Genomic DNA, 16,360 nt, shown 5'->3' with positions numbered 1-16,360 from the left:
TTAACCCATTCAGCTTATCATCCATTTACCAAATCTTCCTTGTCCAACATGACAAAGTCCCCTCCTCCATCTCCAATCTTACTCTTTCTCTGCTCACCACTCGTTAGAAAATATTTTACTTTGCTATTTTCATGATATTTCAAAACAAATCAAATTTGTCAGTCTCTTTGACAAATGCCAATTTAATTAACCTAATTTCACGACTCTGTTTGTATGTTGAATGCATATATTGTGGACTGTTCACACTTGTCAAGTGGATTCTTAGTGATCATGGGAAGTTTGGTGCAATTTGGACATTTTGTAAATTTCAAAAAATTGTAATAACTTAAATAGTAAAGCGACCAGTTCTATGTAACAGTCAGTGTGTTAATGTGGGTGTGTGATCTGTCTTCAAAGCAAAAGCAAAACATTAATTTTGAGCTGCAATGTTTTATATCCAGCTGAATTACAGAGTGTTTTTTAAAGTTTTGAATTTGGGTTTAAAGATTGTGTCAATAGCTGACATGTTTTCCATGAAAGAATAAAATCAGTTAAGTAATTCTTTCAAACAGTAATAAAGAAACTATTTAATTAGGGGTCACTTATGACAAGGAAAGATTTCGAAGTAGCTCCAGAGCATTGCCACAGGCCAAGCAAACCGCCTATTCCAAATAGGCAGGTTTAGAACATGCACTGCACTAGTTAATCGTTAATAGTTAAGACAGAGTCCACTGACTAGCTTCCATTCATAGCTTACAGCTTTCTTTCCATTCAGAGCGCCAGCTCAATAGCTAGAGTTGGATGATAAAGTGTTGGCTGAGGTGCCTCTGTTCTTAAAATAATAATAAAAAATACATTCAGAAGTGCAGCACACATTTTTAGAGGGTTCTTGTTTCCGGACTTTCCTTATGGCTAAGAACACGTCTTGCCGGGCCGTTTGAATTACTAATACAGTCAGCTAGGCCTGACACGATAACACATTTAGCTGGACAATGCAGTGTCCCAGAAATTACTGTGATAAATTATAGTATTGTGATTATTTTGGACCATTTTCATTCCCACATTGTTAAGATTAAAGGAGGGCTTAAATAAAAATATTCAATCCACTCTTTCATATTACTTCTCCCACAATCTGCACAGTGAATCTGCACTCTGTGCAGTTTCCGTCACCTGCCTCTAGATCAGCTAACAGCTAAATACCATTGAAATAGCTGAGTTACAACCAATAGAGGGCAGTCACTGAGCATTTTTACCAAATAAAGTCTATAATTTAATCTCTGCACTACAATGTCAAGATGTTGACCTGAATCAATCAACAACACTGCTAAATATCCATAAACATTGGTTTTCAGCTATATAAAATGGCATCGAGGTTTAGTTACACCAGTTCCTCTGTAATGCATAATAATGGAAGAAATGGGCAGCAACAATTAGGATGGTGGCAGGAAAATATAGTCATAAAGCTGAATTCTCACCATTTGTATAAGGGTTGGCCACCTTTTTGTTAGTCATTACTCTAGCAGTGGCATTGTTGACCTGTTGACAGACATACAGCTGTCAATGAAAGGACACACACTCACACACACACACAAGCAGAACAAACAACAAGACACACAGAGCAAACAACAAGCAAAACCTGCACATTGTGAATAATCCACATCATAAGCTTTCTTCATGCCATGTTGGAATTTTAGCATTTCAGCAAGTGAGGCTACATGCAGTTAATCAAGATGATGTTCAACAACAGCACTTTGCTTAATTTAGACGACATTCACCATTGTGGTTATAATACCAAGCTGGTAATAGAACAATCACTGTCATGGTTAAAAGAAGCATTAAATGACGGTTGTAAACAAGAAGTGAACAGTGGTGTCCTCCATTAAGATCCAATATTTGTTCAGTCCATCCATCCAACTTGACCTAACACTGTCATCGGACTTTGCCATCATAATTGCAATGTCTGCTAGAGGGATAATTATACTATGTGAACTTAAATGTATTATTTATAAAACTGTATTTACCGATACGAATCACACTGTCACACAAGACTTCTAGATGTCATTTAAAAATTAAAATTGGAACTACCTTGCAACCTCTGCTCTTATAAACTACTGGAAATTCCCCTACTATTCACCATTGTACTGCATATCATTTTCCTACTTAAGTTTGTGTCTGTTTGAGCGACTTAAAAGAGGCTTGAGGTTAAAATGAAGGGGTTCATTTTTGTGAAGCCAAACAATATAATGAGAATTGCTCAACATTTCATTGCAATGTTTAATTTGCATCTATAGTTACATTGATTTAAATGCTATGTCTCAAGATGCTGCTAAAATGTAAATTTAGATCACACTTTATTTCACTATTTTCTGTATTCACAACACTACCACTAATTTAGCAATGGAAAATATATATATTATATCTGCTCAATATCCTTTTCATGATTCTGTTTAGGCCAAAGATCTTGTTTGTCATGAATACAGTCCAGGGTAATTATTCGAAAAGTAAAATGTGAGGGACGAGATATGATTTGTTCATTTAACTATGACTTAAATAAAACCAAATAATCTTTTTTCAGGTAAAATAATGCATCAGTGATGTTTCACACTTAAAAGGTGATGTTGTAAGTCTCTCCTCTTAATGGTGGCAGGACGGTTAGCGTGCTTGCATTGTTGTGAACCCATCTGCATCTTCAGGAGGTGTCTCAGGTTCAAGAACATTTCATGACATTACATGTCATTTAACTGACGCTTTTATCAAAAGTGACCTACAAGTAGTGCATTCAACATCTATGAGGGGGCATGTTTTGGGGGTATCAACATCTTGCCCAAGGATGCTTAGGCATGGGCTGGGATTTGAGCTGTTGACCTTATGGTTGGAGGACAACTGCTCTACCCCCCTCTGCCACCCCTTATATGTCTTTTTATCCCGAGGGTCACATACAGAAAGAAATTTGAACTTCTGGGCCACTCACGCCGCCACGCCCCCCTGCCCTGGAGCGGACTGTTGACAGTGCGCCTCAATTGTGTCGCTCAGGGCGGGGGTTTAGCGGCGTTCTGAGGGACAGCTGGCAGGTCAGGGGTGAGATGGGCGCCACCTAGTGTCTAAACTGAGAAGTACAATACAGTGGGCCATAGTCCATTACGTTACAATTAATTTAGCTGATGCTTTAATCCAAAGCGATTTACAATCAATGCATTCCAAGATGTGATACCAAGATGGTGGCGCGTGCACAACGCGAGGCTCAGCGTCTCCCCAGATCTAGCTAAATAGTTATTATCTGCCTACTCATTTCAAGTCTGTTCACTCAGAACAGTCTTGCGAATACTGTCTACAGCCGACAGGATCTTTTAGACATCAGATCCTGTTCTCCCCACCTTTTCGATGGTTCCAGGCTCACCGACCGGAAGTGCTCACAGGCGGCCTCAAGATCGTAAACAAAGACGGGGGAAGAGAGGTGGGCTAAGGGCTAAGCTAAAGCTAACTCCTCAGCGGCTATCTCTACCGAGCCTTTTCCTCGCCAATGTTCGGTCTCTGGCGAACAAAATGGATGAGCTGTGGCTGCGGATCACCACACACAAATGGATTATGGACTGCAACATCATGATTTTCACAGAAACATGGCTCAACAGCAGCGTTCCCGATAGCGCCGTCGAGCTAACGGGGCACTTCCTCCTCCGGGCGGACAGAATAGCTGATGACTCCGGTAAGACCAGAGGTGGGGGACTGTGCATCTATGTGAACAAAGATTGGTGCATGGACACTGTCATCATTGAGAGTCACTGCTCTCCTAACCTGGAATATATCATGGCTAAGTGCAGACCGTTCTATCTGCCCAGAGAGATTACATCTACTGTTGTGACTACAGCCTATATCCCCCCTGATGCTAATGCTAAACTGGCAATGAAAGAACTGCATGCTGCCATTAGCAAACAACAGACTTCACACCCGGAGACAGCCTTTATTGTTGCGGGTGACTTCAACCACTCCAGCCTTAAGACTTTACTCTCCAAATTCCACCAACATGTCTCCTGTGCAACGAGCGGAGTCAAGACTTTGGACCATGTTTACACCAGGATGGCTGGTGCTTACAAAGCCGTCACCCTCCCCCATCTAAGACAGTCTGACCACCTCTCTTTGTTTCTACTCCCCAAATACACACCACTCATCAAACGTGTGAAACCCACAGTGAGGACAGTTAAAGTGTGGCCAGAGGGAGCAGACACTGCACTCCACCTCCGGTTCGAACACACAGACTGGAGGGCGTTTGCCGTTCAGGCCACACTGGACTACCACACGGACATCGACTCCTATGCCTCTTCCGTTCTGGACTTCATCAACACCAACATCAACAGTGTCACCACCCTCAAACAAATCACTACATTCCCAAACCAGAAGCCATGGATGAACAGAGAGGTCCGTCTACTGATGAAGGTACGAGACATCGCTTTCAGATCAGGTGATGATCAGGCCTACAGTTCATCCAGGGCTGACCTGAAGAGGGGCATCAAGAAGGCCAAGCACTGCTACACGCTAAGGATTGAGGAGCACTTCAAGAACAACTCTGACCCCAGACATATGTGGCAAGGCATCCAGGCTTTAACTGACTATAAACCCACCAACACCACCCCCCAAAACAGCGATGCCTCCTTCCCTGACAAGCTTAACAGCTTTTATGCTCGCTTCGACAATGCACGTAAGGCTGCTGGCCCTGATGGCATCCCCGGACGCGTGCTCAGGGCCTGTGCTGGGCAGCTAGCTGAGGTCTTGACTGACATATTCAACCTGTCACTGGCCCAAGCAGCTGTCTCCACGTGCTTTAAAACCACCTCCATCGTGCCGGTGCCCAAACATTCGACTGCAGCGAGCCTCAATGACTTCCGCCCTGTTGCACTCACCCCCACAATTATGAAGTGCTTCGAGAGGTTGGTCCTGGCTCACCTCAAAACCTGTTTACCACCAACACTGGACCCCTTCCAATTCGCCTACCGCCAGAACAGGAGCACGGAGGATGCCATCTCCACAGCACTTCACTCCGCACTCGCTCACCTGGACAATAACAACTCCTATGTAAGAATGCTGTTCATAGATTTCAGTTCAGCTTTCAACACAATCATCCCTTCCAAACTGATCACGAAACTCAGTGACCTAGGCATCAACACTTCCCTTTGCAACTGGATACTGGACTTCCTATCCAACAGACCTCAGTCTGTTAGGTTTGAGAACCACACCTCCTCAACCCTCATCCTGAACACCGGCGTGCCTCAAGGCTGTGTTCTAAGTCCTCTCCTCTACTCTCTCTTCACCTATGACTGCATACCTGTACATGTATCTAATACCTTTGTCAAGTTTGCAGACGATACTACGGTGATTGGCCACATCAGCAACATCAATGAGTCGGCCTACAGAGACGAGGTCCAGCACCTGGTGGCGTGGTGCACCGACAACAACCTGGCTCTCAACACCAAGAAGACCAAAGAGCTCATTGTTGACTACAGGATGAAAGGTGGCACACACACCCCCATCCATATCAACAGGACGTAGGTTGAGCGTGTCACCAGCTTCAAGTTCCTGGGTGTCCACATCTGTGAGGACCTCTCTTGGACCCTCAACACCTCAACCCTGGTCAATAAAGCACACCAGCGCCTCTTCTTCCTGAGGAGTCTGAAGAAGGCCCATCCGTCCCCTCAGATCCTTGTAAATTTCTACCGCTGCACCATCGAGAGCATCCTCACTAACTGCATCTCAGTATGGTATGGCAGCTGCTCTGTTGCGGACCGGAAGTCACTGCAGAGGGTGGTGAAAACTGCCCAACGCATCACCGGCTCCTCACTCCCCACCATCGCAGCTGTCCAGAGCAAGAGATGTCTGCGGAGAGCGCGCAGCATTGTGAAGGACAGCTCACTGCCCAGCCACAGACTGTTTGCCCTCCTCCCTTCAGGGAGGTGCTACAGGGTCCTCCGTTCCCGGATCAGCAGGTTCAGGAACAGCTTCTTCCCTGCGGCTGTAACCTGGCTGAACTCTGCACCACAGTGATAGCAGCCGCACCCCCACACACACCTTCTCCAGTGACTATACTTCCCCTCTCCACCCCGGCTTGGACTGCCACTCACCCTCCTCCAGCCACTGAATATTGCACATTCACTGAACATTTGAACATTTGCACATTTAAACATTTGCACATTTTAACATTTGTACATTTGCACTAGAGTTATTATTTTTTTCTACTACTGTATTATCCCACCTATCCCACCTATAGTGTATTCATATTTATATTTATCCTGCTCATAGTGTATTCATCATTCTTATATCATACCTTACCTCTTAATACTGTTCATATTCCACTTATATTTCTAACTGTACTTCCTATTTATTTTCATATTCCACTATGCACAATACTCTAATACTCAGTTGAATCTAATCTAATCTAATCTAATTCAAGGGTACCCGAGGGTACAAACCCCGAACAATAGGAATCAAGAAAGTACAATTTCTTCAAAAAAAAGTGCTATAAGTAAGTGCCATTTAAGTGCTACTAAATTAGGGATACAGATGATTGCTCTGCGCTGCTTACAAGACATGTTATCAACTTTGCCCCGAGATCTTTAGGTTGTTATGATTTGGCAACAGGTTAGCAACAGCTCGCAGGAGGAAAGTCTACTTGCCCTTGTCGGTAGCCCAGATTTCCTTCCAGGACAGTGTCTGGTCCCACTGCATCCACTGGCCTTGGTAGGCGAGCCCTGCCGCTTTTACACAGCAATCTTCTTCTGCAGCCTCTCAGTCCCTCTGCACCACAACAAGGCTTGAAATTACCCAAGTCCCAGCCATCCTGGCAGACAGTGCCAACAATCTCCTGATGCTTCCAGTATGCTTCTTCTTCTCTCACTGATTCGTGAGGCTTCCATCTCCTGCCACACTTGATGGTCTTGTTAACATGTCTGACAGTAGCAGTGGGTTAGTTACTCTTGCCTTGGTAGCTTTGAATTCCTCCACCACTGATGACACTGGTAAACTGAGCTTGGAGGGCTTGTTGTTAAAGGGTTATCTAGCTGAAAATTGGGGGAATAACCAGCCAATTTCTTCACATCGATTTGTTGTAGTCTCTCCATTGTTTCAACCCCGTCATAGTAAAGTCATACAGCAGGAAGGATCATTGCACCTCATTTATGCAATCCACATTATTCCTCACGCCAACCATCTGTCTCCTCTCTCTCTGTGATGGGCTAGCTATGGACAATGTGTGCAAATTATCAATCAAACAATTAATCAATTTGTATTTGTATAGCCCATATTCAAAAATCACAATTTGTCTCATAGGGCTTTAACATTGTGTGACATCCTCTGTCCTTAAACCTCAACAAGAGTAAGGAAAAACTACTAAAAACCCTTTTAACAGGGTAAAAATACGTAGAAACCTCAGCGAGGGCCACATGTGAGGGATCCCTCCCCCAGGACGGACAGAAGCCCAATAGATGTCAAGTGTAGGAAAACATCATCAAGATAAAGGTTTTAGCAGCAATGATGAGGGTAAACATTTTGAAAGATAACTTCAATATATATCCGCAGTCCTGCTGCAATCATAGTGTATGATCAGCAGCCAGCAAGATCAAGATCCACCATCAAGATCGGATCCACTACAGTCCATAGTCATTGTCCACGGCCGCCAGTTAGGATCCATTATCAGCTGCCACCTCGGTCGTGGTCCACCACCATTATCTGACGCCAACGCGACTGAGGATCCGCCATTCCCACTACGATCAGCCGGCACCACATAGAATCAACCACACTGGATCCACCACCACATCCACCAACACGCGATCCATAAACCGCAATCCATGATGATGTGGCCACAGCTGCGGCTCTGGATCTGCTGGCGATAAGGCACAGGGACTCCGGGGACGGGGTCAAGTCAGAAACATGTATTGATGTGATATGAATTACTTTTATGTGATAAGGATGGAGAAGAGGAAGGAAAAGCTTGAAAGAGAAGCACCGTGTGTCATGTGCCATAAATTCTCTTTGCACCATCAGGTGTTTTTGCCTTGTAATCAATGATACAATGATACAGGCCGAACTTGAGGGTACACTGAGGCTCAGGGTAAATCTGACTGGCTACTGGCTTGTATGGCAGTACTATGAAAACCATGTGGCCCACTCAGTAGATCAGACATCAAAACCTCTATGCCTTTTTGAACTAAACGCTTCCTATTTTAGAACATAGGTTAAGTTACGCTCTGCCGCACTTATTAATGCATACCGCCAGTTGATGTTATCAACCTTCTAGACCTATAGCAGCATAACTAAGAGAAGGTCTAAGACAAGCCTGGACCAGCTCTAACTATACGCTTTATCAAAAAGGAAGGTTTTAAGCCTACTTTTAAACGTGCAGATGGTGTCTGCTTCCCGAACTGAAAGCGAGAGATTATTCCACAGGAGAGGGGCTTGATGGTTGAAAGCTCTGGCTCCTACTCTACTTTTAGAGACTTTAGGGATGACAAGTAAGCCTGAATTGCTGCTCTAGTGCTCTAGTGGATTGATCGGGTACTAACAGCTCTTTAAGGTTAAAAGGCGCCATTTTATTAAGGGCCTTGAAGGTGTGGAGGAGAATTTAAAATTATATTCTAGATTTAACCAGAAGCCAGTGTAGCGATGCCAAAACTAGAGAAATGTGCTCTCTTTTCTTGGTTCTCATCACGACAGGTGCTGCGGCATTTTGGACAAGCTGCAGAGTCTTTAACGACTTACAGCTGGAGCCTGATAATAATGAATTAAAAATCGTCCAGTCTGGATGTAACAAAGGCGTGGACTAGTTTTTCTGTATCTTTTTGCAAAAGGACATGTCTGATTTTTTAGATATTAGTATGAATGCATAAATGGCAACATTCCCTATCTTCCTGGAGTGGCGTTTCCTTCTTCTATTACAACTTCATCACTCAACCCGTGTCATTCAATCACAGAAACAACTCTTTCCATAATTTCTGGTGGAAAATGTTAATGGCAAAACAAAGTAGCAGTAATTTGCTCTATGAACCTTGCTGAGTAAAAATAAAAAAACCTGGAAAATGGATTGAGTGAACAAAAAGATTGAACTGTTTTAGGGAAGAGTTTATTTGAGTAAGGGATGATTATCGCAAATCCCAAAACCACTGACCCAAACACACATGACAAAACCCATCATAAGCAAAGCAGAATTAAGCATTCATGCCATAAAACACTGCAACACACTGAAAAGATCTGTCTTTCTCTTTGTCACACACACTTACTGATCAGGGTTCGGCATGCAGTATTCAAGGTGCAGCAGGCAGGTGGGAGAGAAGAAATAGAAGGGAAGAGAGAGAAGGGAGGGAGCACTGTAGGAAGGAGAGAGCAAGGAGAAGAGAGTCAGGGGGAGGGATTAAGAGAAGAGGAGGGAGTATAGGAAGTAAAGAGAAACAGGACAAGATAGGCACCTCAATTTTCCGTCCTTCTACGATTGTACCATTTAGTTTCTCCCTTGCACGATCAGCATCTGCACTTGTTTCGAATGTTACAAACCCAAAGCCCTGCAGTGGGAAGGAGGTGGAGTTAAGCAATAAAGGAAAGTAGTCAAGAAATGTGATGATGAAACAAACAGGGAAAGACAGAGAAAAGAAAACACAAACAAAGCAACGATGAGAGAGCTGCAGGAGGCAGAGTGACATTAGGCGCGCTCTCTCTCTCTCTCTCTCTCTTACACACACACACACGCATTCCCGCATTTATCTTTGCATTCAACATATTTTTTGTTGGTGTTTTTGTCAGCTTTTTTCACAACTGGACTGCACTAAATTAGCAGAGACAAAGTGCCTCAACACACTATTTAGTTTTGGTTGTGAGGATTTTGGGGTGTATGCATTTAATGTAAAGTGCAGTTGCTCAGCTGGTGTGCTGAGACCCTGTGAAAGCAGATAACTGCCATACAATTTCAATCTCTATGTGATCAGTCAGTTGTGACCCTCTGAGCCCCAGGACTCGGCTCGCTCTTGACATCTTGTATGCGTCTCAGCCTTGAAGACAGTGGTTTTCAAAAGTCCAGACCATTATAGGTTGCATATACGAAAGAACGAATCACCTATGCTGTACTTCTTTCAGTCGCTAGTGGTGGAAATTACAATACTTATTTTTGAGTTGCATCACATTGATAAATCATTAATTAATCAATTAAAGAGGTGTATTTAAGGGGTACGTGTAGAAATAATGTTGCCAACAGTACTTTATTATATGGTAATGTTATAATTTATTCATTGTTTACTTTTATCAGTATTTTATACCTTGTGGCATATCATCACTTTCAGTTACCACCACTGTACCACTGTACAACTGGTTTGAGGCTGAATGTTAAGTCACTACTTGATAGGCTGAGAAAAGTGGTTGGTGCAGTTAACGAGGGGCATTAAAAAATAACAAATAAATATATACAGGTGAAAAGTCACAGGCCACAAGTTAAAGCGGTCACTGTTTTTTATCTACTGGCAGACCTGACACCAGTGGTGTCTTCAGTGATGAGGACACTGAAAATCTTGGGGTGGCACACAAAAACGAAAAGCATAACATGCCATTATAGTGTAAATACTTGTTTACTTAATACACTGATATATGTTTGTTATTTTTGAGTTAATGTAATTTGAAAGGACGAAAGTGACCAGCACCTTCATGACACCTATTCTGATCCCACCAGAGAATAGGACTTTGGGCAGTGTAACGCAGTGATTATTCCACCAGAGCTTGCTGTGGCCTTGACCAGAGGGAGCCTACAAGGTGTACAAGCTCTGCACCAAGCTGCTACACCTGCATTGGAGGATCCTCAAGTCATCTGGAAGAGAGGAAAAACGTGTGTGGACTCCAAAAGAGGACGACTCCAAGAACATCAGCCAGTTACGAATCATCTTGTTGCTCAGTGTTCAGCATCATAGCTAAGAGACTGGCTGGTTTCTTCCTCGGAAATGGATACATCGACACTGCAGTTCAGAAAAGAGAAATCCTTCGAGTTCCAGGCTCTTTTGAACACACAGGCACGGTCACACAGCTACCGAGATAAACTGCAGTGGTTGCCATAGATCCTGATACAGTTTCTTAATGAACAAAATTGTTTCCACGCTCATAGTGACACTCAAGATCTTTAACTTTGTGTGTTGCCCCATTGCCTCATTGTAGACCTGTGTGCAGCGCTCTTTGTTTTGCTCCCTCCCCTTCTCTCTCGTTTGGCAGCATCGGGAGAAATCTTGAGTAAGTGTGCCATTAAAACATAAACTAAGTTTTTACCATTCTAAAAGGCTGCCCATGTCATACTTTGAGCTGTAGTTCACAGTATTAGCTGCAGGTGTATGCCAGGATTGACAAAATTATCATTTGGCCCTTTGTTCAAATCCATTTTGAGATTAGCAATAAATAACATGAGTTTCTGATGAAAAAAACACAAATGATGTGAAAAAAGTTGTTCAAGTTAATTACTTTTATATAATGAGTTTTTCCACAAAATATCGATTGTGTCACAACCCTTGATATGAAAGCTTTGGCTAAGTGCTAGTTTTAGATGCTTATGTTGTTCAGTTGACAGAGCCATTCCTGTGTGTGCATCCAGAGAAAAGCTAATTTTGTTGTTTAGCTTATTCGTCAGGTGTGTTGTCTCTGCAAATTTGTTTGGTTCTGAAATCATTGTGTTTGTGAATCATATTCAAAATGCCTTAATAAATTATGTGAAGGGCACCTAACGGTCCTGTTATGTTTAGGTTTATACATTGGAAGTTTCTTACCATTTGTAATTCATGTGTGGTGTTGCTAATGTAGCACACAGTTCTTCAAATGAGCAGTTCTGTTTCTACGTCTATATAGCATTCGTATTCTGTGACTAAAATGGTTTAGGTTATTATAATTTGTTGGATGTGATTTGCAGCTAAGCTATGTGCTTCTGAGTATCTGTGGCTGATGATTATGATTATTATGCTTGTGATTATGTATATTAAGATTGAGCTGTTAATAATAGCTACATTGTTTGGTTTAGTTTTCAGAACCACACTCATACACAAACACACATACAAACAATTAAAATCAACTCCATTAAAGAGTAGTAAATTGATCCACTGTCTACTGATTTACAGTAAATTAACATAACACCTTGCGGGAACATGGAGAGGCCATTTGAGAATGCACACACAATTATAACTGAGCGTAGCCATCCTGTAATGTGTTATCCTGTATTGAGACCCTTCACAAGCACCATTATTGGACAAAATACAAATTATTGTTCAACAGTAAAACCTATTGGTTTTATTGTTTTGGCTGAGGGACCAGTTGGACACATGCAGAGTAGAATTGAAGCAGATAGGTGCATCGTTTCAAGCAAACCCTTGTTATGGATTGTCATTTGGCTTGGACACACAGATGCTGCTGCTGGTCTGCTTTGTCACTGTTGAGTTGCTGGTATTGAGGACAATGAAATCCACTTGATAGGTCTAGCAGACCAGACAGTTTATGTGTCCTGGTCCAATCAAACTGTAATTGATTTTCCAGATAATATGTGAACTGCATCCAATGTTGTAATCTCGATACAGGATTCACTACTTTCTGCTAATCACAAGGAACACTCGGACCTGAACACTTAGTGGGGGGCGATATTAACCTATGTGACACTCTATTGCTCTGTATAAGCAATATTAAGATGCATTTATTAGTCCCAAACACATGCACAGACACACTCATGCAGGTAGGGAAATTTAACCTCTGCTTTTGACCCATCTGGTGCAGGACACACAGAGCAGTGAGCGACCATGAACGGCACTCGGGGAGCAGATGTTGGGGGAGTAAGGTGCCTTGCTCAGGGGCACTAGACAGGGTAGGGAGACACTTGGATTTTTGGACAGATCAATCCAGGTTCGTCTTTTGTTGTCTCTCTGTGGAGTCGAACCAGAGACCTTCTCTGCACATAGTCCAAGTTTCTGCCACTAGACCACCGCCTCTCCGCCCCCCACTAAGTGTCTTTATATATACATTAATACATTATATATGTATTCTATATGCAAACTAAGTTATCAGTGTTTTCAGTGAAATCTGAGATTCAATACTGTCCTAAATTTTGGCTGGACTGAGTATAGTAGCTGTTGATGCTTATTTCTTTAGGACTATAGATTGGGGAACCTAGCCAGGGAAGACGGTTCCTGGTGGCAGAATGTGTGAATCCCAATGTCAGCATTAAGATAAGTGGGAGCAATTCATTGTATGCCACAATGTCTGACAGTTCGGTCAGGTGTATAAGCTGCCTGGAGGCAAGTTTCAGTGATAAGTCCATAATTACTATATAACAGACGGAAAGGGAGCAACGAAGATAGTGAGAGTGGATGACAACAAAGGAAGAGGGGGCCTTGGGACAAATACAGCCTGCTAGAAAAAGTAAGTGTGATAGAGTGTTCATGATTGTATGGTTTTTGTGCACTTACCTTGGATCCTCGCTCGTTAAAAATAATCTCCACATCTAAAATCTTGCCAAATTGCTGCAGATGTAAGGAAGGGAAAATAAATACGGGATAAAAAAAAGAGCAGAAAGGGGAAAGTATTAATTAGAACATGGTACCTGTACTTTTACCGCCTACTCTAAAATGCTTCCTCAGTACGCCAAAACCTACAAAGTAATATGCAGGACCATACTAGAACATCCTCCCTGTCATCAGTCAATGCATCAAATTAACAAGGTCCTTCTCTCTCTTCAATGAGATTAATGAAATTTAAATTTACTTTTACACCGTGTGTGTGTGTGTGTGTGTGAGTGAGAGCAGTCAAGGATGCAAATGCTTTAATAATGCAATGCCTCAGAATGCACCACTGATCTTAATGATGCCCATCGTCCTGCCTTTCGTCTCCCTTTAAAGCTGGAATATTTCCAGTCGAGGCAAAATACACATCATTTAGAACAGGAAATGGGGTGTATGAAGAATGGGTGAGAGAGAGAGTTAAGTGATAGCCCATGACAAATTATAAATTTGTTTATCTACTCATAGTTATAACCATCATATTAATCTCCTATCAAAGTCCTCTCTCATCAGTCTAATCATGCAGTGGTACCTACATTTTTCTCTTCAGATCTAGCATTTGACGAAAATCAATGCTTCACTTTTATTGTCTTATTATTTACAGTGAGACTTGGTGCTTTTGGTGCTTATATATCATTGATGGTGGTGATAAGATAACTATGGTCTCACTCTGACATCATCTATTAGTAAACTTCTTCATTGTTGCAGTAAGGTAAGAAAATAAACCTTGCTAGTATTTTTATCATAGTTTGTTTTCAAAAAATGAGACAAAAAAACAACAACTTTACAATGTAATGCTTTCTCATCAGAAGATGGATATTGATGAAAAAATGTCAGGTGTATTAAGACGACTGACATACATGAGTGTGTGCAATTTTGGTGCAGCTTGTTGACTTTGAGGGGCCTTTTGGGAGGAGGTGGTACAATTTTAGTTTTCTTCTTAACTTGCATAGTAGCCTCTTCAATCCGCATATAAACATTCCACGTCAAGCTTAATGGTAACTCAACTGTGATCAGGAAAGCTTTTAAATGGCTATTATACTATTACTTATTGCTTTGTTACCCCTGAGATTTTATTGTAGTTACCAGCTTAACAGACGCACTGCCCCACCTGATGGCCCTGTGGTGCAGAAAGCTCAATATATCTGTACTTTGTGGCAAAATATATTTTATTTAATTTTATATGCAAAGTAGCGTGAATGTGTGTGTGAATAAACTTGACTCACAAGCATTACAGTCTTGTTTTGGAGTCATTTGATTCGTGTCTGTTTCTGTCTGTGTGCTTGCTCTGTGAAACGCTTCTCTCTTGCCGTCCGTCTCTGCTCTGGGGGCAACGGCCCAAGCTTAAGACCGTTGCCATGGAAACACCAATGAGCGTGAATCACAAAGGCCGAAGTTAACATTGGGAGATAGGCGGAGCTGGGGCACTTTCAGATGTGCCCCACGAAATCTGCCTAGCAACTCGACTCGAATAATGCGAAACGCGACTCCAGCTCCCACCCTGTTGTCTGCTCGGCTTCACCGGAGCTAACAGGCTAACAGGCTATCCCCCGTCAGTCTGTGGAGAGGTTTCACTCACAGATCGGATGAATAATACGGTTTGATCTTCGGTTTGTTCTCCTGACAGAGAAGCTAGAGACGTCTGCGATCCCGTTTCTGTGGTAAGTCAAGTTTAGTATTGTGTTAGTAGTGATGAGCAGGTACCTGTACATGGCTTGTTAGTTTAGCTCCGCTAGCCTGCAGGCGATGCTAACGGGACCGTACGGAGTTATTGACCCGACATGAACCGAAATGGCTAGCGAGGAAAAGCGTTAGAGTTTATGAGGATGAGATTTACTGTGATTAACTGAAACGTGAGTATTTAAAGTCACATCTGCATTTTAAGAGCAGCTGTTTAAAGTAGCATTACATCTCCTAAAGCTCTTTATTCAGAGTATTGATGTTGATGTTGATTTGAAGCTATGTGTCTGTCTAATCGTTTTACTTTAATGCTGTATTATAGGCAACATATTTGGGTCCCGCTGAGCGCTAAAGCATGTGAAATGTATATGAAATAGGTTTTCTGCTCCTTGCTGGCACTCAAAATGCAGCCCATAGTATATCTTACTGGTCTTTATAGGCCTACTGCTTATAATAATCAGCTACCTCTATTTTTGTGACGGTGACGTGACGTCATTCAAAATTGCCCCAGCAGAAATATCAGGCTAAAATCGCCACTGTTTGAGATGATCGGTGAATTCCTCTCATCTGAAAATCATCAGCTGGCTGGCCGTTTTTCCAATGCATCATGGCTTTGAAAACTTGCACACATGCCGGACATTTTCACGCAGGGGCGAGAGACAAACATAGTTCATGCACAGGACAAGGGTACGGGCTTTTACAAAGAAAATACCCTGTGGTCGGCCAAATTCAAGGAGGGAGTGACAGAGATGTTCCCACAGCTTCACCAAGAGCTTCAGGCACAATTTCACTACTTATCCAGTCCCACCTGGAGCACCTGCAGGGATATTTGAAAGACTTTTTCCCTGAACTGGAGAACAACTCAAATCAAAAGAAACAATTTACTCCAGGTGGAGATGAGGGACTGGATCTTGTGTCCTATAACAGCTTGTGTCATAGACATGGCAAATGAATGGGAGTTGAGGGTGAAATTGTAGGCTTTCTTAATCCCACTGTTCTGGCTGTATGTGAAAAAAGACTATCCTGCACTGGCTGAGAGGGCTCGGAAATCCCTTCTTCCATTTTGCCACCACATACCTGTGAGTCTGGCTTTTCTACATTGAAGGTATTGAAAACAAAGCAATGAGCACGTCTGCAAATGGAGAATGACATTCGTCTGGCAC

At 42.5% G+C, this 16,360-nt stretch overlaps 1 protein-coding gene and 1 long non-coding RNA gene across 7 annotated transcripts in view; one reads left to right on the top strand and one right to left on the bottom strand.

Moving 5' to 3' along the window:
- LOC128426457 (uncharacterized) overlaps nt 1–12,010 on the top strand; it is a 52,890-nt gene extending 40,880 nt beyond the window's left edge. For 2 of the 3 annotated variants that reach the window (XR_008333270.1, XR_008333272.1), the window contains exon 5: nt 10,673–12,010. This is a non-coding gene — a long non-coding RNA (uncharacterized LOC128426457). The remainder of the gene's footprint in view (nt 1–10,672) is intronic. The other variant, XR_008333273.1, reaches the window with a different exon arrangement.
- Nucleotides 1–16,360, bottom strand: part of LOC128426454 (RNA binding protein fox-1 homolog 3) — a 240,144-nt gene that overhangs the window by 36,999 nt on the left and 186,785 nt on the right. For all 4 annotated transcript variants that reach the window (XM_053413331.1, XM_053413332.1, XM_053413333.1 and 1 more), the window contains 3 exons: nt 13,428–13,481; nt 9,426–9,518; nt 1,455–1,515 (listed from right to left, as the gene is read on the bottom strand). In XM_053413331.1, the coding sequence (XP_053269306.1) occupies nt 1,455–1,515; nt 9,426–9,518; nt 13,428–13,481 (208 nt within the window). The remainder of the gene's footprint in view (nt 1–1,454; nt 1,516–9,425; nt 9,519–13,427; nt 13,482–16,360) is intronic.

This window comes from Pleuronectes platessa, chromosome 21 (genome assembly GCF_947347685.1).
Source record: "Pleuronectes platessa chromosome 21, fPlePla1.1, whole genome shotgun sequence".
NCBI lineage: Eukaryota > Metazoa > Chordata > Actinopteri > Pleuronectiformes > Pleuronectidae > Pleuronectes > Pleuronectes platessa.
The sequence above is the reverse complement of the archived record's forward strand: the minus strand, read 5'-3'. Positions and strand labels throughout refer to the sequence as shown.